The following is a 21,339-nucleotide window of genomic DNA, read 5'->3' as shown; positions in this document are numbered from 1 at the left end:
ACTCGGTAATTCGTAGACCGGTAACTGTCCCTCTATGAGGGAGACCTCCATATCGTCGAGGTTTTGTTCTGATCACTGATTATTCTCCTCGAGGGCCTGGTCAAGCTAGGCAATTTGTTCGGGGAGCATAATGGAACATGAACATCATCAAATTTGGCAGTTAGATCATTTCCCATTCGGAGGGCAATAGAGCATCACATATTAGCGGCATTTTGGTTCGCGACAGGAGAAAGTGTGCGTCGATGATTCTGAACCAACGGGCATCAGATAGAACGCAGCCCGCGCGGGGGCCCTTCGGCGGCCCGGCTGGACAGAGAGAAGAGCTCAATCGAAGCATATGCCACTGGACTTGGATTTGAGTGGAAAGTAAAGATTTGAAGGCATGCGGATTCAAATGAGACAACTGGTTTTTACCTACCCCTTCATCTGCAATATCCCCAATGATTCTAAACGCCACCACCAACCGTGAGTTTACGATTACAACGGGTTTCAAACCCTCAAATGGCACAATTCAGCAGTAGCGTCTGTTTCTATTACCTGCGCTTGTATTTCTCTAACTTCATCCTGTTCCAATTCGAGCTTGACTTCATCCGGTGGTACCGAACGGTCTACCTCCTCGCCCAACATCTTCTCGAATATCCTTCGTGACGCCAAGACGTCACAAGCGGCATAATGCAATAATGTCGATGAGATAGTCGGGTATTCCCAGCTGTTGTTTGCACGTGTATCTTGGTCTTTAGGAAGGCGCTGCCCAAGAACGGTCTCACATAGCGAAGCCAATGCTCCACTTTGTTTTGGCTGTATAAATCTGCCGGCGAGTGCATATTCTTTGAGGTCGATGGTGGAAAAACGAATTGAGTCATGCAGTTGAGTGGGAAACTGTTTTCGGAGGCGGGTCAGGTCGCCTTTGATGCGTGACCCAATTTTCCATACGCGTTCGGACGTTAGAAGTCGTAGTAACGAAGGGGGGAGGGAGGAAAGTCGGTGAACCTGGAGTAGAGGGACGGTTGAACATCTTAGAGTGTTAATCTAGAAAGATACGCACTGCGATGATATAGACTACCGTTGGATCGATATGAGGACAAAGCTGGATAATTGAGACCCCGGTTCGTCTTCGAATATTCCATTCCGCATCCATACTCAGATACAACGTCTCAGGGGAGTCTTGATCAATAATTTCCACTAAAGGCCCAAGAGCTTTTTCAATATAGTCTGGCCGTTGTAGCAAGGTGGGTCTGAAGCCTTTAGGAAGATCGAATACACGTAGTTTTGAAGTCGGAAAAGGTATCGTCGCGTCGTGATCCTCAGAACAAGACAATGGATCTGCGTGCTCAGATCCAGAGTTCAGGTTCGTCGGTTTATCCTGTTGCATGCAAGAATTGGCCAATATTTTGGGTTACGTGGATAAAAGCTTCAAACACACCTGAGCTGTATGATAGGAGCTGATATATTTGAGGCCTCGGAAAGTGGTCAAGGAGTTCAAATATTGTCCAATGTAGCGCGTAGCACGAAAGATGGTGGATGCCATGGTCAATTAACACAGAAAGCTGGTGACCACATAACCTCGTTAGAATGGTACATATATATGGCAGAGAGAACAAGAGGAGAATCAGAGATCTTCGTACGTCCGTGAAACTGCGATGAAAGAAATAAAAAAGAATAGCTGGCCAGAATTCCCACAATCTATGTACCATGTTGAACTTGTTGTCGTAGCTCAACCAGAGCATCGTGGTCATTGTCAGTCAAAATGAGATCCATGCTTCAAGTCCGTCCTGGTTCCTAGTACTTCGAGATCTATTATTTCACACCCAGTGCAAGTGCCAGTACCGAGGCCAATGAATCCATGTTTACATTGGGCTCGTTCGAACTGAAGAGTATAGGGAACATTGTCCAATACAGAGTCGGCTCAGGATCTACGTGCGAGTCAAACGACAATTATCAGTGACACGGCAAGCACGACTTCCGACAGGCCGGAAGCTCAGTGCAGTAGCAGCAGGTAAACAGACTGAGCAAGCAAATGTGATTCTTGAGCACCCACGCCGTATGTAAGTAGGAGAGTACATATATTATAGATTGGTATTCCTATCCAAAGACCCAATGTTCAATGATAAGGATTCGGGTTAGTATGGTAGTTCGCGCAGTTCAAATCGCAGGATTGTCTACTGGCCGAGGAAAGGACAGCGACCTGTCAACAATATCTGAATTGTCTTCTTCTTTGAGTCCGATTCGGGTTGATCCAGTTGTCATCCATAGACAACCTTTCTATGTTCCTATATTTCATTAATGTCAGTCCGTAGAAATCATTTTCGAAGAGGTGTAAACGGAAGAACAATTATTGGCTGCTGAAGGATTGAAATGTGAAGGACGTACAGGTGTATGAGTAGCTTCATGATCCACATGGACGAAAGCCCTCTCAACATTGGGCAAAGCTTCTATAAGGTCTTGTAACAATTGACTCGCATCGTGGGCTTTCCATAATGGTGTATTGGAATTCATGACGATATCAACTTCAACGAAGTATTGCTGGACGCAGTATGGGTGTCAGCATTCCGAAGCATTTTATCGTGAAGAGATAACAAGCGACGTACAGAGCCGCTCTGAGGAAGAAGGTGAGTGTTGATAAAAGCCACAAGAACGCAACCGTACATGATATGCCCTGACAGTGTCCACCTTCTCGATATCCTCGCTAAATGTCATCGCGTTATAGGTCAACAGCTTTAAAAAGTCGTTCGGAGCTGATTTCCCTGCTAAGAGCTCGAACTCGCGGTAGACGGTGCGGCCCCACGTGAGAAGAATGCCTACTCCGATCTGGGATTGTGAAAAGGAAGATGAAAGCATAAGTATTGACATCGAAAAAATTGTCAAAGCGCTCACTATGACGGCGCCGGTGGGATCGAGCCCTATGAGCAGACAAAATCAGGATTTGTTTCAACAAAATCATGAGTGGAAATCACGCACACCAACGAAGCTTGCTACCTCCTGCGGACATGAGAACACCAAATCCATTGAGGAATATGTCGTTCCGGTGGTCTTCCCATAGTACATGTACTTGACTGGATCTCTTCCGGATTGAAAGGCAGTAGAAGAACAATAACACCTTAACACCTGTATATGTGAAAGTGAAGCAGTAAAGTCAGTTATATTGACAGTACAAACGAGTAAGGTGGAGTAATCAAATTCACCTAGCGCGGCAGCAACAGCAATAATCGACGGTAGATGGAAAGTATTCGTGTCACTGTTGGAATTGTGGGTGACGAGGTCTCGCACGGATTCGACCATAACGACAAGGTTGACAGCGCCCATGCTAAATATGATTGATGTGAACAGCAGCAAAACGCAAGAACAAAGAAGTATTGCTCACAGGAATCCATACACAATATTCCCAATATTTTCCAATCTTGCACCGCCGACGGGCCACTTGTTGACGTCTAATCGTGTGGCTTTGCGGTGGAGATACCAAAGTAGAACATTGCTTCCAATGTCGAATATCGAATCGATACCAGTGGCTACGTTGGGTCGTGAGGCGCTGAGCAGAGGAAAACCTGATGAGCACACACCTAATAGAGAAAAGGATCCGGACGATATGGCAGCGTATACTATGTGGCAAGGAGTGATAAGGACGGAGTTTGGTGGAAATAAATAGCACAGAAACGTACACTGCAGGACGCAAAGCCCAAGGTTGGCAGCCATACTTGCGTAGATGGCAATTTTGACCTATATAAAATAAAGCTATAAATTGTACTATGAAAGGGGCAAAGGACGTACTGGGAGCCTATTATCCTCTGCTTCCAAGCGCGCGGTCTCAGTATGCTCTTGCATCGGTGTAAGTAACGAGTTAATTAGCTATGAATTGCCATGAGATTAAAAACGACGTAGAAAAGCTAAAGCGACACACCTCATTCTGCTGATCCTGAAATTTGGCCACCGCTTTGCCTTTCTTTTTACGATGACGCAGCGCCGAAAGCTCTTGGTCCGTGCTGATTCCATTTCGTAGTTGATAAGGGTCGAGAGCAGCTTCTAGTTCGCTGGAGGATGTGCCAGCATTTTGTTCTATGTCGGGGCCGAGACTCGGACTGGGACTCAATGGGACTTGCTTGGCGGCGCCTGCATCCTGTAAAAAATTTGAGGAGAAGATTGGGAAATGGCAAGAACAGATAATTACGGCGACCAGTTGGGTTATGGTCGGAGAAGATTCCCGGCTCGAGAGTTTGGAATCGGAGGCATCTTGTTGATCGCTGGGGTTGGACATTGTAAGAGGTACCACACTCCTGGGGCCCGAAACAATGGTACTAAAAGTAATTGGCGTTGCAGCCGATGAAAATTTATCAAAATACTGGGAAAATTAATATGCCTACCTGTGATGGGCACTAGTGGGGAAGTAGAAAGAAATAGAACAGGCAGGAGGAGTGAAACAAGGGGGGTGACAAGCAAGTTCTTGAGAAAAAAGAAAAGCGAGCGAACTCTTGTGTCGAGGCGGTGCGGCGTCAAATGACTTGTGATAGACGCTCGGCCCGAAGTTACGGTGGACCGTGGTCAAAGCTATGTACTATACTGCCTTGAAGTTTATCATTAACTGCAAGTCACTCGTCTTCTTGTACTTCCCTTTCGATGCACACCGCGCTGCTCAAAGTTTTCCTTAAGGTGGCATGGCCGGGGACTTCGAACGACGCGGTGTGTACAACTCCAATATCATCGAGTTCAATTTTGACCTTAGATCTCTTTATACTGCCCACTATCTGCAATGCTTTCTGTGCTCATCCTTTCTCAACTATTACTTGCTCTATCTTTGACTGGCTGGGCGGCCGACCCATCTACTGCCTTGATCAATGAGGCAGCAGTGGAATTTGACAACAATAACTGTGATGTATGGTTCTCTTCTATAGAGGGACAAGTTTGAGAAAAATATCCGCCGGCCTGAGGTTGCTTGATCAAAATTTCTGTAGATGCAGCCATGAATGGTACCTTGCAAATTCCTACCATACCTCGCCAGAACTTATGCAACATTAAGTGAACACCAATGATGCCATTTACCAAGGAGACATTCAAACCCATATTCAGAATATTCAATTCCGAGAAGCTATCCATATATCCTTCCTTGTCATCAAGCTCATGAGTCCCAGATATTGATATAGCCTTGCCTAAGATTGAGATTTCTTCTCCGGAGTCTGAATGACATTGAAGAATTCATTGAGCATGCAAAAACAGATCTTGAACATTTCATTCAGAGTGACCTCAGCCAGGTTGGGGAAACCCTGAAATCTATGAAGGAATTTGTCATGGTTCAAATGAAACAGCTTCCTGGTGAGGTTTGCAAAGCTATTCAGGAATTTGACAAATTCCAAAATGAGCATCCATATATTATTGCTGGGGCATCTGTGGTGCTCATCATTGGGATTGAGCCTATACTCTCCAAATCATTCATTGGTATGCTTGGTATGTTTAGGTTTGGAAAGACGGGCCTGGTTGCAGGTAGGTGAAGCTGGATGTTGAATAACTTAATGCTTGAACTCAGTTACTTATGCCACTTCCCCAGGCTCTTGGGCAGCTGCTCTACAATCCACATTCTATGGTCCCAACACTACAGGTCTCTTTTCAATTCTCCAACATGTCGCAATGTCTGCAAAGTGTTTGTACATAGCCTGTTGCTGTCTTTGTTGATCTTGCCGCTGTCACCGCTGGGATTATCACTGTGTTCTCTACACAGGCACGCAGTTCTATTAAACCGCAGTTAACTCGGCAGTATTTGAGGCTAGGGCCTGCTAGGGCTCAAAAAATTGAAGCTCGGTGCAGTTTCCGTAACTTTAACCCCGGTATCATTTGAAACCTGGGCTCAAATTATTTGAGGCTGGGTAGTATCTTACCTAATCATAGCATTCCACTCGTCGGTTATTCCATTCTGATCCCTTCGATATTGTTTATTTTTTTATTGTATCAAAAAAGTTTATTTTGAACTACATCTATATATGAATACCAAACATTTATGGAAACATATCCTATCAAGCATTTACAAAAAAGTTAAGACACACCTGCCTTGGATGTACTCACCTTTAGAGCTTGTGAGAGGAATGGAGACCAGCCAAAAACAGCTCACTCGATGAATTGAATGAAATGACTTGCAATGTTGAAATATTGACCCTTGCGAACCGGATTGGGCAGGACATTTATTTGTCAGATTTTTAATGTATGTTTGGCTTGTTGAGGGCAGGCATATCAGACTTAGAAGACCAAATGCAGGTTGAATTTTGAGCTTTGAGACTTGAAGCTTGAAGGGTAAATCTTGCCAATGCACATCTTGAATATGTAGTTTGAGACTTGAAGCCAGAATTGTGAGGCAAGCTAACAACGACGACATGAAGGATGAAAGCAAAAAGCAAACTAGCACCAAATATTGATCAACAACTGTAACCGGGCAGTTGACCAATTGTCGGGCCGGTGATTTCCTCACAATGACATCAGTTTGGAGGTAGCTCAGGGACATCGAGATGTTCAATGAAGCGAGGTTTAAAACAAGAGATATAACCAGTGCTATTTACATAGATTTAAACCTGGGACATAATTTTTGAACCTGGGTATCAAGTTAAATTTTGTCCCCGGGTTATCTGACATCAATCAGCCCACGCCCATCCGAAGGTCTGGCTGTGTAGTGATCGAATCCAAGATCTTGTCGATAACATCTTGTAAAACCTGGATTTTCGGCTAATAGCTGGAGAGCAGCTGACAGCGCTCTCCAGCCAGTATCCTTGCTCTGGCGAACATTAATCGGAAGGTTCATGCGACCTAGGTGCACCACAATTTCACTCTTATTGATTTTTCACACAGTATAAAGGATGTTTCCATTAATTAACAAAAAAGGCAAAACAAAAAAGGAAAAAAGACAAGCTTAAGGTAGAAGACAAGTACAAAAAGGGATAGGTCGACAAGAACACTACATGAGGAACAGGAAGGCACTACAACAATTCCTCCTTAACGATACCCTGACCCGCTGCCAGGTCAACAACTTCCCTCATCACAGAAACCTGACCCACACGAGACTCCTCCGTTTCGTACAACTCATCATCGTCACCAGTAAGGTCGATGGCTAAGTTGGAGGTGGATCCAAAGCGAGGGGGCAGAGTGGGGGAAGGAGGGGGAGGAGACGGGGAGGTCGGTGACTCCTGCTCAGGCAAGAACAGAGGGACCTGGGGATGGGAACCAACGGAAGAAGTGGATACCGGAGCAACCGGCACTTCAGGGGACTGCTCTGGCGAACATCCATGTTTTGCAGATGAAATGGTACCCAGAGCTAGGAATACCCACTTTGAACTTGTTGGTTCAGGGTCCAGATTCCGGGGCAACAGATATTCTTTTTGATGGTTTTATAGAGGGCTTGGGTAGAAGGTGTGAAGAGGCGGGTATTCCAGAGTCCAGTGGTTGGATTTAGCAATTGAGTCTATTGCCAAGGTAGTCCAAGTCTGTCCAAGAAATGACTGGGGAATGAATAATGATATTTTATAGGATCACCGAATATAGGCTTGTGTACAGGTTTGGTGCCTTGATACGCCTTGATACGCCTGTCTACAGTGACCAATGAATAAGCAATGGACTCCCCAAACACTATTAAATGTGCAGCCATTGAATGAACTGTCATGTCAAGTGCTCAGATAGTACAGAGTTATACGAGTAGTAGTATTGACTCGACTGACACCCCCCACAGCATAAATAACTTCAACTAGTTATCCATGACCATTCCATAAGCGGTCTCCCACTTCAAGGCCACCTTCACTCCTCTCACTCCTCCAAGAGGGGCTTGTCAGTAGAGTGAGTCGCCAATATGAAGTCTATGTACTGACACTAAAGTTGAAGGCCAACAGATTTACCCACCAGGGCACCAACGGCTATGAAAGAAGGTTTTGCATACACAGTGGACCTCGCTAGGCGCTTGGAATTCCCAGACCTTAGGGATGTTCCTCTACATCGATATGAGGATCTGCTCAACGCAACTCCATTCGTATTCCGTGTCCACGACGAACTTGCGCATGTGAAACATACCCTTTCCAATGACTTCATAGCTCGCGAGTATGTTGGGGAGTCGTCCAGAAGCATAGTCGATAACCGACTGAACCGGGAGCTTCCCTTGAATTTTGATGCGTTCAAAGTTCAATATGCTATAAAAGCGCATATCCGCAACTTCTTTAAGGTTCAAAACCCATATACGAACTGTCCGTGGATTTCAACAACCCCACTATGGACGTGGGCAATTGGGGAAGCAATCAAACGAAGCTCGACATTGAAAGATGTCAGAGTGACAGTTATTGACCTCCGTAAATTGTTGGAATTTGATAGATCACTGCCTGGAAATGCATCAGAGAGGAGAATGGTATTTTACGGAATGGAATTATTACATTTGACGAACCAGACTCACGATGCTTATGCGTCGGAATGGACAAACCATCCTCAAGAAATCCTTGTGTATGGGGTAATACCGGCTTCCACCATTGTTAACACCATTTCCTTTGGGTCATTGGGTGTTCCCGTTGCCTTCGCACCAGAGTCTGGTCCAGTGCCGGAGTCGCCATTGCCCCCTTGGTACTTCCGAGGTTTTACCAACAAGGATGTGGTCATCTGGAAATATAGTCGCACTGCCAAATGGTATAGCGGATTCGAAGGCGCGCGCGCATCGCTGCTGCGAAACTTCAAGTGTTGGGCAGAGACAAAGCATGATGGAGATGCTTCGGGGTTGATGGACGAAATTGCCTCCACTGCCTTTCGTTTCGCTGAATTCCTCGTTCTACGGAAAGGGCAATTCCGAGAGGCGATAGAAAGCGCACGGAAGGAGGCCCGTGGCTGGGAAATGGATGCAGAAGATGACCTTGTTGAGCGATTACGGCGAACAAAACTCAGAGATCGGGCCCCGTCTGTTGATGGTTTGTCTGCATCGAGCGAAGTGGGTGACAGTGACGAGTTTCCCCGCGAGCAGATTTTGAAGAATGTTAGAGAATTATGGGAGAGAGTAATGGGGATGACATGGATTATTGCAATTTGGGGATTAGAGGATCTAGATGATACCCATTGGGACATTCTCCAAGCGCAAATAATGCATCACGCTCGGGATTACGCTCTTGAAAAGGATTCTCTTGAATTGGAGGTGAAGAGATGCGAAGTGACGTATAATCACCACAGCTCTCAGCAGAAGACATTGTGGTTGACGACCTCTTCTCTGCGGCCAAAAATTGTGGTCTGGTGAAAATCCAACTGACCGGAGCACGACGGGATACATCCTTTCGTCCTTTAGTCAAATCGTGGTCAGACTTAGTAAAGGTCACCTGGTACTTACCTACCCTCTATATAGCCATCCTTTACTCTAAGCTTATCTGCGGCGCAAAAATGTCCTCTGCATCTGTCTCCGTACCTCCTGACTTGACTAAAATTCACATCGAAGATTGTCTGAAACGAGTCAGAGCATTTCTTGGAGGATTTTTCATCGTCGATACCCGTAAGGCGAAGTTGGTGTAGGTACCGTTCCTTATCGTAATCGAACATGAACCGATTATTGCTGCGCGCAGATGGGAACACCAATGGTACCCACAATACTATTTTCCAAACAACGAGCTGCCTTCAAAGTTCCTGGATGACGACAGCAAGCAAAGTCTTCCGGATGGAGCAACCAAATACGATATTGTAGTTGGAGATAAAAGGGCACCTGGGGCGGTGATCGTTTATGGTGATTCGAATGGAGAATTGACTGGTCTGTTCAAGATTGGGTACAATTCGATGGAGAGGTGGTTCGAAGAGGATGAGCAAGTTTTCGTTCATCCCAAGGACCCATACAAGGTTAGGAACTGAATGTCCTGCACTGAGGCGAAAATGAATACTGATCCTGATAACGACTATAGCGTGTCGATGTGCTTCAGTCTTCTCGACATGTTCGTGTGGAAGTCCATGGAGTAGAAGTAGCTAACACGCACAAACCTCGACTCTTGTTCGAGACCAACCTACCGGTTCGCACTTATATTCCGCAGACGGACTGTAAACTGGAGCTTCTGACTGCTTCGGACCTTCAAACCCCTTGTCCATACAAGGTCCGGACTTTCTGCAGCTTTCAAATTACGTTCTGACTGCTGACTGCTCGCTTTTGCAGGGCGTTGCGAGTTACTACCACGTCCAGACAGGGCCGGATAGGAAAGCAGAGAATGTCGTTTGGTGGTACCGAAACCCCAATGTGGAATGCGTTGCAATTAGTGGATATTACGCCTTTTACGACGAGCTGGTGGATATATGGATTGATGGGGAGAAACAGTCTCGGCCAAAAACACATTTCGTGTAACCTCTAAAATGTATCGCGTTGGTTAGATTTGAATAGCACGGAACTGTTAGGAACGACGAAGGTCCGGGCCGAGGTTTTGAGCCGTCACTGAATAATTTTTTGAGCCGCTGTGACGAATCGTTTTCATACCGCAACCACCATCTCTGCCTTTCTCTGCCCTGCCGTTGTTCTTTTTTGCACATTTTGAAGTAAAATCGTTTCACGATTTCGCCCTCTTACTTCCCGATTTCCACTTCGCGTATCTTCTGTCTGTGCAGAGGATTCATGCTTCGGCCTCCAATCGGTATATCCAGACATAAGAGATTGTTTTCGTGTAAATCACCCAGTTTTGTGAGCATCCGATGCAACGCTCTCTGCCTTTCATTCCTTTATATCTTACTTTGCCTCTTTCCCAGCGTTAAAGCACATAGTTTCTGCCCAGTATGGCTTCAGGCATAGTAAACATCCGTCGTGATGTCGACGACAAATTCTATCGCTACCGGTAAGTATCTCTTTATTATTCCCTTCCTCTGGTAGCATCTAATGAAAATTACACTATACAGTATGCCTCTGCTCACCACCAAAATTGAAGGCAAAGGGAATGGCATTAAAACCGTCATTCCTAACATGGCCGACGTAGCTCGTGCGTTGAGCCGTCCTCCTGCCTATCCTACCAAATTCTTCGGCTGCGAACTTGGTGCGCAGACCTCGTTTGATGAAAAGAATGAACGCTACATCGTCAACGGCGCTCATGATGCTAACCGCCTTCGGGAATTGCTTGACGGCTTCATTGACAAATTCGTCTTATGCAAGTCTTGCAAGAACCCGGAAACGGAGCTCATCATCCTAAAACAAGGTCGTAGCGAGGACATCATCCGCGACTGCAAAGCCTGCGGTGAACGCACTGGCGTCGATATGCGTCACAAACTCACCACATTCATATTGAAGAATCCTCCGGTAAAGGTCAAAAAGGGGAAAAAGAAGACGGGTACGGGTGATGCCGCCGCAGGCGTTGGCGGCGGCGGCGGAGACTCTCCTGATGCTGAAGCTTCTCCCGCTGAGAATGGCGAGGAAAGTGACGACGAGTTGACTAAGAAAATCAAGGCCGAGGCGAAGGACCTTAACAACGAAACGACCTTAGCCAAAGAGGACTGGTCTGCTGACACATCGCCGGAGGCTGTCAAACAGCGCATCAAAGCTCTAGAAGGGGGCATGTCCGGCGTCTCTCTTGGTGGCGACGATGAGGGCAGCGACGACGACGCAAATAGTCCATACGGCCAGCTTGGAAAATGGGTCGAAGAAAACCGAGACAGTCATGAAGGAGATACTAAAACCTTTTTAGTCGCTGTATACAAGAAAGCGGAGGACTTGGGTATCGAGAAGAAGCACAAGTCGGTTTTGGTCCTGGCCCAAGCCCTTTTCACTGACGATGTGCTAAACGAGATACCGAAGTATGGTCCATTATTTGCCAAGGTACGCTATTATCAAATACACGTTTCCAATCGTTGATGTGGCATACACCCACTATAGACAGTCAGCTCTGAGAAGCACCAGAAAGCCCTGCTTGGGGGCGTTGAACGACTCGTTGGATTATCTCATCCTGATCTGCTCCCTGCTGTGCCCAAGATTCTTATGGCCCTTTATCAGCTTGACCTTCTTGAGGAGGAAGTTGTTACGCAATGGGGTACACATGTCAGTAAGAAGTATACCGATAAGGAGACCAGTAAAAAGGTTAGGAAAGCTAGTGAGCCGTTCTTGAAGGTAGTTTTAATTCACTTTTCCCTTTGCATAGCGTTACTGATGTGAATTTATCTCTAGTGGCTAGAGGAAGCTGACGACGATTCCGATGATGACGAAGAATAAGCCTATACGGGTTGGTTTAGTATGCATGCCATGTAGTTTCTCAGGTTGGTTCCGTCGCGACATCTTTCTTTTTATGATGTTCATGATGTTTCCAGGATCGTATAAATATGTAAATCCACTCTACGTATACCTTTCGATGAGGTCATGTTATCAAAGATTCTCTCCGCTGTCTGCTGCTATCTTCGAACCTGTTCAGCCTGTTCTTCTGCTCTCTACCTGTATTCGTATAGTGGAAGCACGTTAATTCAATTGATTCTTCTATGCTAATGCTGGCTTGAATTGACCCCACAGCAACGAACTTCATCAGCAGTGTGGTGTAGCTTGCTTTATGTTGATTGTTGACCATAGCACATTGACCAACTTTGTAGGGTATCTTCTTCGAGGCTTCAATGGGGTCCTCGTGGCAATTAAATCCCGACTCTCCTTTAGGTAGAGATCCCGCCGAGAGGATAAGCTTCGGTGCTAAACAAATTCTTTGTGATATTGGAAAGTCTTGATGGGGGACATCAATGGCCAAAGTCGGAGGATCACCTTGACGGCAAGTTTTCCGAATAGTCGAATAATGGTGTATTTGACTGATAGGTATCTCCTAAAGATCTCACAACCCCGAAATATCATTGTCCTAGTTAAAGGATATCACCACGTCTTCGACTAATTTGGAAATTTCAGGATTGTGAACAATGTGCACACCACTCGTTAGATTGCTTGGACCTGTGGCAATGGATCCTATCGTTATATAGAGAAGAGGTTTCTTCTGTTCTTCCAATTCCGTTGACTCTTCTTACGCGCTACGATGTCATACCTCACTCCTGCCCAGATCCTCGACCAAGCAGCTTATAAATATGCCAGCGGTGAATACCAACCGCCTCAATGTAGGGCATCTACAAATATGGGGGTCGTACCTGCGCAATTACACAAGGAATCACCTTACTATTCTACTTCCAGGACTTCTCAAGTTGAAAGTCTAATCTCGTCGCACTATGCAGGTCAAAATTCCCGACATGATTCCAACGCCTCCCGCCCAGCTCACCATCATCATTCCGCCACATCTGTCCAGCGTCAAAGGTCAATGCCGATGATAGGATTCAGCGGGGGGCCCTCTTATGCACCGTCAATTCCGGTGACCTCGTCTGAAAGCCACGATCCATATCCGAGCATGTCTTCGGTCGTTCCGGCTCCGCTTTCAGAGAGAAGAAATTCTCAGGATACGAGTCCTTTCCATGAATGTACTCATATGAAACACAAGGGGAGTGGCGGGGGAACGTCGTACGCATATCCTGATTATCTCAACCTTCCTCCGGATTATCGGAGCGCCTCTAAGGATACCCACAGGCAGTTCGAGTACCCTGGTTATTTGAATCTTCCGCCAGGGTATAGCCGTGACTCTAATAATATTCAGAAACAGACCAAGTATCCTGATTACTTGAATCTACCTGAAGAATATCGAACAAGTCAGGCTCAGGTGAACTTTTATCTTGTTACCTCATTCGCTCATCCCACTGATACATCCTGTAGCATGGACCTATTCGGTCGTCTGGGTACCCCGGACATACTCAGAATCCTTATCCCTTCACTTCATCGAGCCACCATCCTGCCCAGTCGATTGAACCCCCCAAGCGACGTCGAGGTGATCCTCAACTCAATCGTTATCCTGCCGATCCGTTTCCCATCGTCCAAGACGGCCGGGGCCCCACTAATCACATTCGTGTGCCGCAAAGAGTCTTTTACGACGAAACAGATCTGAACCGTTGCATGTCTTATAGCAAGCCCATAACGTTCAAGATGAAGAATTTTGCGGAACTCGGTGTCCGTCTGTTCGACTGCCTGGATGAAAACCACTTCAGGCATCCAAACATTGAGGACAAGGATGCTAAGCTTTTTAGCACCGACGAAGTCTACCGAGAGATGAGGCTGAAGATCTTGGTATGCTTCTTCAATGTCATAATTATATATAGGGGAACTAATCTTTGCATTCTAGTGGCCTGGTTATTCCGAGTATCCATTCACACGACGGATCAATATACGCAAGGGAGAAATGACGAGGATATCTATGCTGTTCAACGTTGCGACTGCTATTGCAGATTTTGTCAAGAAGGTTCAGGTAAGCACGCAGAAGTGGGAGACTACTATACCCTTCTAACGCCCTGTTCAGAGTGATCGTGATTGCACTTGTGAACGTGGTTTGGAGATGTGGAAACTGACCGGTCGAGAGCGTCTGAACGTTGATCAATTCATCTTGACTGGACTGGTTCATCGTGGAGGTCCCAATTGGCAGCCAGAGATCTGGTGCCCTACGTTTACTTGAGTCAAAAGTCTTGCGTAATTTCAAAGGATGTAATATATACAATTCTGGACAAACTCATATTTTGTTCTATCTTCTTCGTATTTTAGTACTACTGTCGATTGGCTATCGATACACACTGCGGCAGGGTCATTCTTCCACCCCTTTCACCACCTTCCAATATTACAACGATAGATTCTGAGACTATTTCGGACGACATAGGATCCCATCCTTTATCGGAAGCACCTATCAGCACCTATCTCAAATATATGCTGAGAAGGAATGACGATCGGTAGCTTGAGAAAAGGGCCGGCTTTGATGCTTCTTAGAATTCTACCACCTGTCTAACACAACTTGTCTCCAAAACTAGTTCAAATGATCTCTAGGGATGCCGCGCAGGCTACTATCTTCAAGTCAGTTGAGCAACTGGGGACTCACAGGGTTGAACAAATAGAGCAAGAGAATACTCACGAGTATCTGCTTCTTTTATGATTGGTCGTACTTTCAATGAGCGTGCCCCAGCCGACTGATGTACACTCTCACTGAGAACTTCCCTACATAGGAGAATCATGCCATGGTATCCTCTCTATCCTTAGCTCCTGATCTCGCGCCTTAATGCGGGGTTGAAGTATAAAATGGAGTATCACCCCGGAACTTTTGGAATCCTTGGTTCCCCAATTCATTCTCGCCACTGCTACAAAGCACTTTCAAATATTCCCAACGATGTCTTCGGCTGCGAGTGATCCAGAGAAAGGTCGCGTCGAAAACATTACTAGCAACGGCGGTACCGGTAGAACTCGTGTGTCTAATGACGTAGAGGAATATGGACCAAACTCTGGCGACCCAGTCAGCTATCAAAGGTATCCTTCTCACATAGCGAATCCTGGCCCGATGTAAGCATTCCCTCTATGCCCTGTTCGACGTCGTTGGTATCGGCAAAAATAACTTTCTCAAAAGGGGACTGTTTTCATTCGCATCAACAACGTTTATCCTCTCTTTGTTCAATGTCGGAACTCGAGGTATATCTCATCCGAACGTAGTCGTTGGGATGGCCATCTTCGCAGGTTCATCATATCCTCTACTATGCAAGAGCTGTACAGTTACTGATTTATACGCTCAGGCGGCTTGACCCAGTTTATTGCAGGAATGTGGGAGTTCCCCAGGGGAAACGTTTTTGGCGCTACTGGTATGTTGCTTGATTACCATGGAACCTGTACTTGAGTTACCAAATTCTTCCAGCCTTTGCGTCTTATGGTTCGTTCTGGATGTCATACGCTACGATATTCATCCCAGGTTCCGGTATCATGGCCGCATTTTCTGACCCTCAGGAGCTGAACAATGCCATTGGAATCTACCTCATCGCATGGTTCATGATAACAGTATTTTTCCTGTACCTATGTTTCTCCTTCCACTGTCCACCGCTGAACGCTTTCGTCCACAGGTTAGCTGTGCTTCGGCGAAATGTCGCCTTCACGGTTCTACTGAGTTGTCTGTCGGTCGCCCTGCTCTTATTGGCTATCGCGGAATGGAATGGAATGGAACAGTGCGTATTAAACTGTGCTCCCTTGTATCGATATTTACACTTCTTCAAAATTTGCAGGGTACAAAAGGCAGGAGGTGTATTCGGCATCGTGACTGGTCTTGTTGCGTTCTATATCGGCGTGAGCGAGCTTCTCGTTGCGGAGCCTAGGGCTGTTGCGCGTTTACCACAGGGGCTTCTACACACTTGAGAAGCCTGTTTTTATTATTTCCATCCACGAATATGTATGACGATTTACACACTTTGTATGAGCTCTTTGAGTCAAAACGTACAGTGCACAACGCACGCGGACGCTCTAGTCGACAGTATTTTTGACAGATCGTGACCTCTCATCCCACAAGATTCCCATCAATCGTAGATAATTAGAAGGTGAGTCCTTACTTGCCGAGCCTATGAAGGACTTTAAGTTGGAACAGCCATGTCCACTCGAGTAGTACTCGAGGTATTTCGCGACAGTGTGAGTCTTCATCCCACTTTTATCACGAATATCGTCAATAAGTTTTTTCGGTTCAGGTTTGTCTGGAGACGCAGCCTTTAATGAAGATAGAATTCCGAGAAAAGTCTGTGGTCGACCATTCGAAGTCAAGAGTTCTGGGTGGATAAAATATCGATATGGCTTTGATAGAAAGACGACACGTGGATTGTCAAATGATGAAGAAACACTAGGATGTGACAGACCAAGACCGATTCTAGGCGATTGATAGATACGCACAGCCTGTATCTCAGCTTCATCTTTCTCCTCGAAACGGAGCACAGATGTATTAGGAGCACTATGTGCATTCTTTCGGAATGCAGATATATCGCCCCTCCATTGTTTGGTCACCAGGTCCGATATGCTTGTCACCCAGCTGAACTTTAATATTTCGTCGACTACAAGTGAAGGCCCAGAGATAACTCGACCGGTAGAAGTATTACGCAGAGTTCGAAGCAGAATACCCCCTCTGTTCGAAGGAATAGAGGTTTCCTTCAAGGGAGGAGGGGAGAAGTAAGGCGAAGTGATGTCCAGGGACGGCCCGAAGGTAATATCCAGGCCTTTCCTTGTACCTCCTCGATAGCCCCCAGTCACGATGGCTGACGACTTCCCGGGGTCATTCGATTTTTGAGGAGCACGATGAAAGTACCTGCTCACAAGTCAAAGTGAGCATTGCACAAGTTCCTATCGCGACATACCAATTTCCACTTCTTGCTTGCTCCGGGGCCCCATGCGTAAAAGGATCTTCGTGGACCTCAGCCATCCAAAAGTAGAATTCGAGCTCCAGCACCTCAAAGGTGGTGACTGTTCCGTTAGCATTTCGAAGAACTAAGAGTAAGTGATGCAAGATTTCTTTCGCAATCTCGTCAAAGCGAAGCTCAATGTTTGACGTTGTATCTTGACCAGACACATCCAGAAGATTGACAAAATACGCTGGAATATTGTGACTGGGGTCTATGTCTAAAGACAAGCCCTTTACGAAGGATGACGAGGCCATCGGTGTATATTTTCGTGATTCCCTGGAGTCTTCTGAATCATAGAATTTTCGCTTCAAGGTCATTGTGAAATGTGTGAGTAAAAAAGTTCAAGTTGGTAGCTTTCAATTTAGCGCCTTATGGCGTTGCGTGACGCAAACGTGATCGTGACTTGTAATTTCAAAGTCTCCTGAGCACTCAAGCTACTCAAGTTCCTGACTACCCGCTAGTCCCCGCATTACCAACCCCCTGGTCAATGCAATGGCCATTTGGCTGCTTGCGCAGCAACTCACCGACTCTGAAGGAGGAGGTCCTTGTAGGTTTCAAACGGCCTTGTTTTTCAAGATCATTCTGCAAATATATTGAGCCGTAATATGGGTTGAGTATGATGTCAGGAGTCTGATGATCATTGGTTGTATACCTGTTACGGTAGTGGAGCCGTAGATTCGTTTTGCTTGGTAAATTGTCATGTGGCATTGGCAGTAATTTTTGTTTGATGATAGAACATCTGCAAAACCTGGATATTCGGCTAAGGGCTGAGAGCAGATCCCAGCAGATCCCAGTGCTGAAAGCACCGAAAGCAACATGCTCTGGGTGCTTTCACTGCTGGGAAGTGCTCTCGACCGCTTTCGGACCCTTAGCCGAAAATACAGGTTTTGCAGATGGAAGTATTCACCGACTGTGAAAGAGGAGGAGGATTAAAATGGCCATGTTTTGTGAGATCATTTTGCAAGAGGAGCTGTATAATACATAGGTGTAACTGTTTGAACCAATTTGGTGGCAGTGTGTGTAGCTACTTTTTTTTATTGTGTTGTATGGTTTAACTTTAGGTATATAGATGGTGCACATGATTTAATGATATTGTTGCCTTTTTGGGTGCCACTGAATACTATAGTATGCATTTGTAGTGTGTTTCTATATATGCGTCATGCTCTGACCTACCTTCATGCCCTAACCTACCTCCCTTTATTCTTATCCAACCTTGGAGAGACCCCCTCATTCTCTCTACTTCATTGCGGGACCTTCCCTGGGACCTCCTCCATAAGCTCCCCCGCCTTACCTCAACTTTGATAACTCACCACACCTCCCAGGATACAAGCATGCACAGACTTAACCCCTTTCGGGCCAGGACCTTCCCATTGCAGCAACCTCATTAGTACCTAATCTCGATCATTTACCTTACACATACCAGATCCCCTGATGCTCCCTTGTTAACTTTTCCGTTAACGAGCTTGCCTTGTTTTTGTGTGAAAGAGAAAGGAAGGAATCTAATGGGCACTCCAACCAACCAATCTAATACACAATATGCGAGTTCACTGCTATCAAATTTATTTAATAGCAAGGGGTAGTGTTGGCAAAGGTTCCGCAAAGCTTTGAGAGCTAAGTAAGAAGCTTCGATCAATCAATTTGAATCGTTCTAAGGATTCGATATATTCCTTTGATCAAGGTAGATTCAGCACGATTTGTGCTTTGGTTTGTATTGATTTGGGTATATCAAGAATTGGGGTTTTGAATCAAAGTAAATTAAAACCAAAACACACAGACCCCTCGGAGGGCTAGAACTATGTGCTGGCACAACCACACAGTGTGATTTGCCCTTAAGACCAACGACTGATCCTAAGTTCAAAGAATACCCAACAACTGGATATACTTCTTGCAGTCACAAGGAGCAGAACACAATGTTCCTATACTCACAAGTGCCGGGCCCGAATGGCTGCTAGCAAAGAGGTTTCAGTCTGGTGGGAGTGTGTCTTTCCTTTTTACGGATTAGCACTGCAACGTCGTCCCAAAATCACTTGTATTCCAGATACATCGGATCGCTATTTATACATACAGAATATAGAGTCGCACAGTACAATTAATTTAATACAATAAATGTTCGGAACCGCAAGGAAACTTTTACAATCGGTCAGATACCATTTAATTTGAATCTACATATCCTTATTTGGTCCATAATTTCCAAGATTCTAGTATACCTCTAAACATAGGTAGGTACTTCAATATTCATTTAATTTAATTGTTTTGGAGAATGACTCGAATGGTGTTCAGCTGTCATTGCTGTTCAACACTTACTTCGATTGTTTGTCACCTTGTCCAGAGGCAAATCAGCTCTCCTCGATTCTAATCCTATTAATCTGATTCATCTGGATTAAACTAATTGCTTCTCTCTTTCAATAGACACCCATTGTGCCCATACTCTATCAAGGGAGTTACTCATAGTATTTATTTAATTGCATTCTTCAATATTTTCTACGTCAGGACTCTTTGACATTCATTTGATATGTCTTCGGAGCCTCGCAGTACTTTGATTGTTCTTCTAGTCATTTTCCTCAACCATGCAACCTGATTGGTCTATTAGACTAAATCGCAGTCTTTTAGATTAATGCATGATCTTGTTCTAGAAGGAGTATTTGATAATTCCTGAGTTCTAGAAAGTCATTTCGAGTCAATCCTCGGCTCATGGTCACTTGAGTAAGTTCTTCCACACTCCTGCCAGTGTAAGATCCAATAAGAATACCCTTGGTATGTCATATGTGAATGGTCATCCTTCGGATATAGTCCGAGTCTGGTATAATCCTGCTTGACAAACAGGTAGACTGCTATCCGAAGGTAGTATCGGGGATGGGTAAACTAACCAACTTGTGGTAGTATGGGTATATGGTCCCTTCAACTTATTAAACTGATTCAGTATTGACTTTGACTGTCAATCTGAGTCTCAATTACAGTCCTCTCGATACGAATCTATATGTGAAAATGTCACAATTCACAGCATAGACGTCTAGCCAAAATTTAGGTGTGTCACCATACCTATTTAAGCAGTCCTGTAGTGTCCCAAACACCAGCTTGGTATATTTTGAACACACACCCTTTTACATAGGTCCAGTCTCTGCTAACTATACAGATTTTCTCTCTACTCTCTGTTTCATTATCTCAGTCTCTCTACTTCTGTTTCTCATCTACATGATCTAATATACACTTCTACTTCATGTCTAAGCAATCCGAGTGAGTCTTCAAGCTCCCCAAACATCTATTGTTCCAGTGAGCCAACCTCCCCCGAACCTTCTCAAGCTCCCTAGTTGCTCCATGAGCTCTGGACCTTGACTTAGGTAACGTCAAAGCTCCCCCTTACGTCCAACTATGTGCCATTTCTCCGTTACCACCCCCACCACTTGAGGACGCCAACTGCTACCCCCCACTTCCCGGGCTCACACTCTATTGGGAGCTTTCATGTCTGAAGCTCACACCATCTACTAGCTATAATGATCCTACATTGATGTTCCTAGCTATTACAATTCATACTATGCAACACTCCTATGTCCCCTAGCTCCCAGTTATCTTTATCTCCACCGGTTATCATCCTAGGGACCTCCCTGGACCTTCTAGGAACCCCTTCAAGGGTCACATCTCACAATCAGAACTACTACTAGGTCATTCCTGTCCTCAGTCGCAGTTCCTGTAGCTCCCTTCGAGCTCCAGCTTGCTCCTAGCACACTACAACATAAACCTCTCATACCAAATCCACCCTTAAGACCAATTCTGACCCAGGTCTTACAATATGTCAGTGTTGAAGTACTATAATAGTACAGGGAAATCATTAATATTGTGATCTTGTGTAAATGGAATCATTACAGTGAACCATTGCATTTTTATGCAGTTCTGTTCCACTCTGGGGTGTCAGCCATACTTGTGTAAACTTACTTTACATGCATTGTCATCATCGGAATTTGGCAGCTGAAACATGCTGTAGTAGTGGAAAGTGAGCATTGTTAGAATTTGTGACTAATAGTGCTGCAAGTTATGGTGGATTCTCGACCTGACTTGTCCCCCATCTGCTCATTGCTCCAATTATCTCATCCTTCTCAATGTCTAACCACCTCATCCAAATGTTACTGTAAAAATGGAGTTTGTTTAGAATCTGTTTTTTGC

General features: G+C 45.4%; 10 protein-coding genes across 10 annotated transcripts; 6 read left to right on the top strand and 4 right to left on the bottom strand.

Moving 5' to 3' along the window:
* Positions 1-489: 489 nt before the first annotated feature.
* C8R40DRAFT_1174412 (ribonuclease H-like domain-containing protein) lies at positions 490-1,528 on the bottom strand (the record flags this gene model as incomplete). Its single annotated transcript, XM_046232172.1, has 3 exons — positions 490-990; positions 1,046-1,363; positions 1,424-1,528. 3 exons carry the CDS (start codon positions 1,526-1,528, stop codon positions 490-492), a joined length of 924 nt encoding a protein of 307 aa, XP_046082718.1.
* Positions 1,529-1,885: 357 nt separating this feature from the next.
* Positions 1,886-3,892, bottom strand: C8R40DRAFT_546834 (CDF-like metal transporter). The gene is made up of 11 exons (XM_046235415.1): positions 3,766-3,892; positions 3,657-3,714; positions 3,558-3,596; positions 3,362-3,506; positions 3,183-3,304; positions 2,959-3,105; positions 2,875-2,900; positions 2,647-2,808; positions 2,589-2,597; positions 2,371-2,523; positions 1,886-2,270 (listed from the first exon to the last, which is right to left on the bottom strand). Exons 1-11 carry the CDS (start codon positions 3,817-3,819, stop codon positions 2,244-2,246), a joined length of 942 nt encoding a protein of 313 aa, XP_046082717.1. The 5' UTR covers positions 3,820-3,892; the 3' UTR covers positions 1,886-2,243.
* Positions 3,893-5,398: 1,506 nt separating this feature from the next.
* C8R40DRAFT_1121302 (uncharacterized protein) lies at positions 5,399-5,727 on the top strand. The gene is made up of 2 exons (XM_046228801.1): positions 5,399-5,469; positions 5,534-5,727. The coding sequence occupies exons 1-2, from the start codon at positions 5,427-5,429 to the stop codon at positions 5,656-5,658; spliced, it is 168 nt and encodes a 55-aa protein (XP_046082716.1). The 5' UTR covers positions 5,399-5,426; the 3' UTR covers positions 5,659-5,727.
* A 227-nt stretch (positions 5,728-5,954) lies between these two features.
* Positions 5,955-6,376, bottom strand: C8R40DRAFT_1121301 (uncharacterized protein). Its single transcript, XM_046228800.1, has one exon. It carries the CDS (start codon positions 6,350-6,352, stop codon positions 6,005-6,007), a length of 348 nt encoding a protein of 115 aa, XP_046082715.1. The 5' UTR covers positions 6,353-6,376; the 3' UTR covers positions 5,955-6,004.
* A 1,500-nt stretch (positions 6,377-7,876) lies between these two features.
* C8R40DRAFT_1072371 (uncharacterized protein) lies at positions 7,877-9,223 on the top strand (the record flags this gene model as incomplete). Its single annotated transcript, XM_046226453.1, has 1 exon — positions 7,877-9,223. One exon carries the CDS (start codon positions 7,877-7,879, stop codon positions 9,221-9,223), a length of 1,347 nt encoding a protein of 448 aa, XP_046082714.1.
* Positions 9,224-9,363: 140 nt separating this feature from the next.
* Positions 9,364-10,303, top strand: C8R40DRAFT_1054200 (DUF427-domain-containing protein; the record flags this gene model as incomplete). The annotated part of the gene is made up of 4 exons (XM_046224915.1): positions 9,364-9,488; positions 9,543-9,810; positions 9,873-10,058; positions 10,118-10,303. The coding sequence occupies 4 exons, from the start codon at positions 9,364-9,366 to the stop codon at positions 10,301-10,303; spliced, it is 765 nt and encodes a 254-aa protein (XP_046082713.1).
* A 422-nt stretch (positions 10,304-10,725) lies between these two features.
* On the top strand, positions 10,726-12,145 carry C8R40DRAFT_1054413 (domain found in IF2B/IF5-domain-containing protein; the record flags this gene model as incomplete). The annotated part of the gene is made up of 4 exons (XM_046224926.1): positions 10,726-10,784; positions 10,846-11,755; positions 11,813-12,043; positions 12,101-12,145. 4 exons carry the CDS (start codon positions 10,726-10,728, stop codon positions 12,143-12,145), a joined length of 1,245 nt encoding a protein of 414 aa, XP_046082712.1.
* Positions 12,146-12,567: 422 nt separating this feature from the next.
* C8R40DRAFT_546458 (uncharacterized protein) lies at positions 12,568-14,800 on the top strand. Its single transcript, XM_046235411.1, has 5 exons — positions 12,568-12,683; positions 12,741-13,607; positions 13,661-14,068; positions 14,124-14,246; positions 14,298-14,800. Exons 2-5 carry the CDS (start codon positions 12,939-12,941, stop codon positions 14,448-14,450), a joined length of 1,353 nt encoding a protein of 450 aa, XP_046082711.1. The 5' UTR covers positions 12,568-12,683; positions 12,741-12,938; the 3' UTR covers positions 14,451-14,800.
* C8R40DRAFT_546645 (FUN34 transmembrane protein) lies at positions 14,801-16,292 on the top strand. The gene is made up of 6 exons (XM_046235412.1): positions 14,801-15,319; positions 15,384-15,490; positions 15,547-15,612; positions 15,666-15,816; positions 15,868-15,969; positions 16,027-16,292. The coding sequence occupies exons 1-6, from the start codon at positions 15,150-15,152 to the stop codon at positions 16,154-16,156; spliced, it is 726 nt and encodes a 241-aa protein (XP_046082710.1). The 5' UTR covers positions 14,801-15,149; the 3' UTR covers positions 16,157-16,292.
* On the bottom strand, positions 16,262-17,435 carry C8R40DRAFT_1054289 (uncharacterized protein; the record flags this gene model as incomplete). The annotated part of the gene is made up of 2 exons (XM_046224919.1): positions 16,262-17,087; positions 17,137-17,435. The coding sequence occupies 2 exons, from the start codon at positions 17,433-17,435 to the stop codon at positions 16,262-16,264; spliced, it is 1,125 nt and encodes a 374-aa protein (XP_046082709.1).
* Between the last annotated feature and the right edge of the window lie 3,904 nt (positions 17,436-21,339).

Source organism: Lentinula edodes (assembly GCF_021015755.1).
Source record: "Lentinula edodes strain Le(Bin) 0899 ss11 chromosome Unknown C8R40scaffold_36, whole genome shotgun sequence".
Taxonomy (NCBI): Eukaryota; Fungi; Basidiomycota; class Agaricomycetes; order Agaricales; family Omphalotaceae; genus Lentinula; species Lentinula edodes.
Note: the sequence above shows the minus strand (reverse complement) of the source record. Positions and strands in the feature narration are given on the sequence as shown.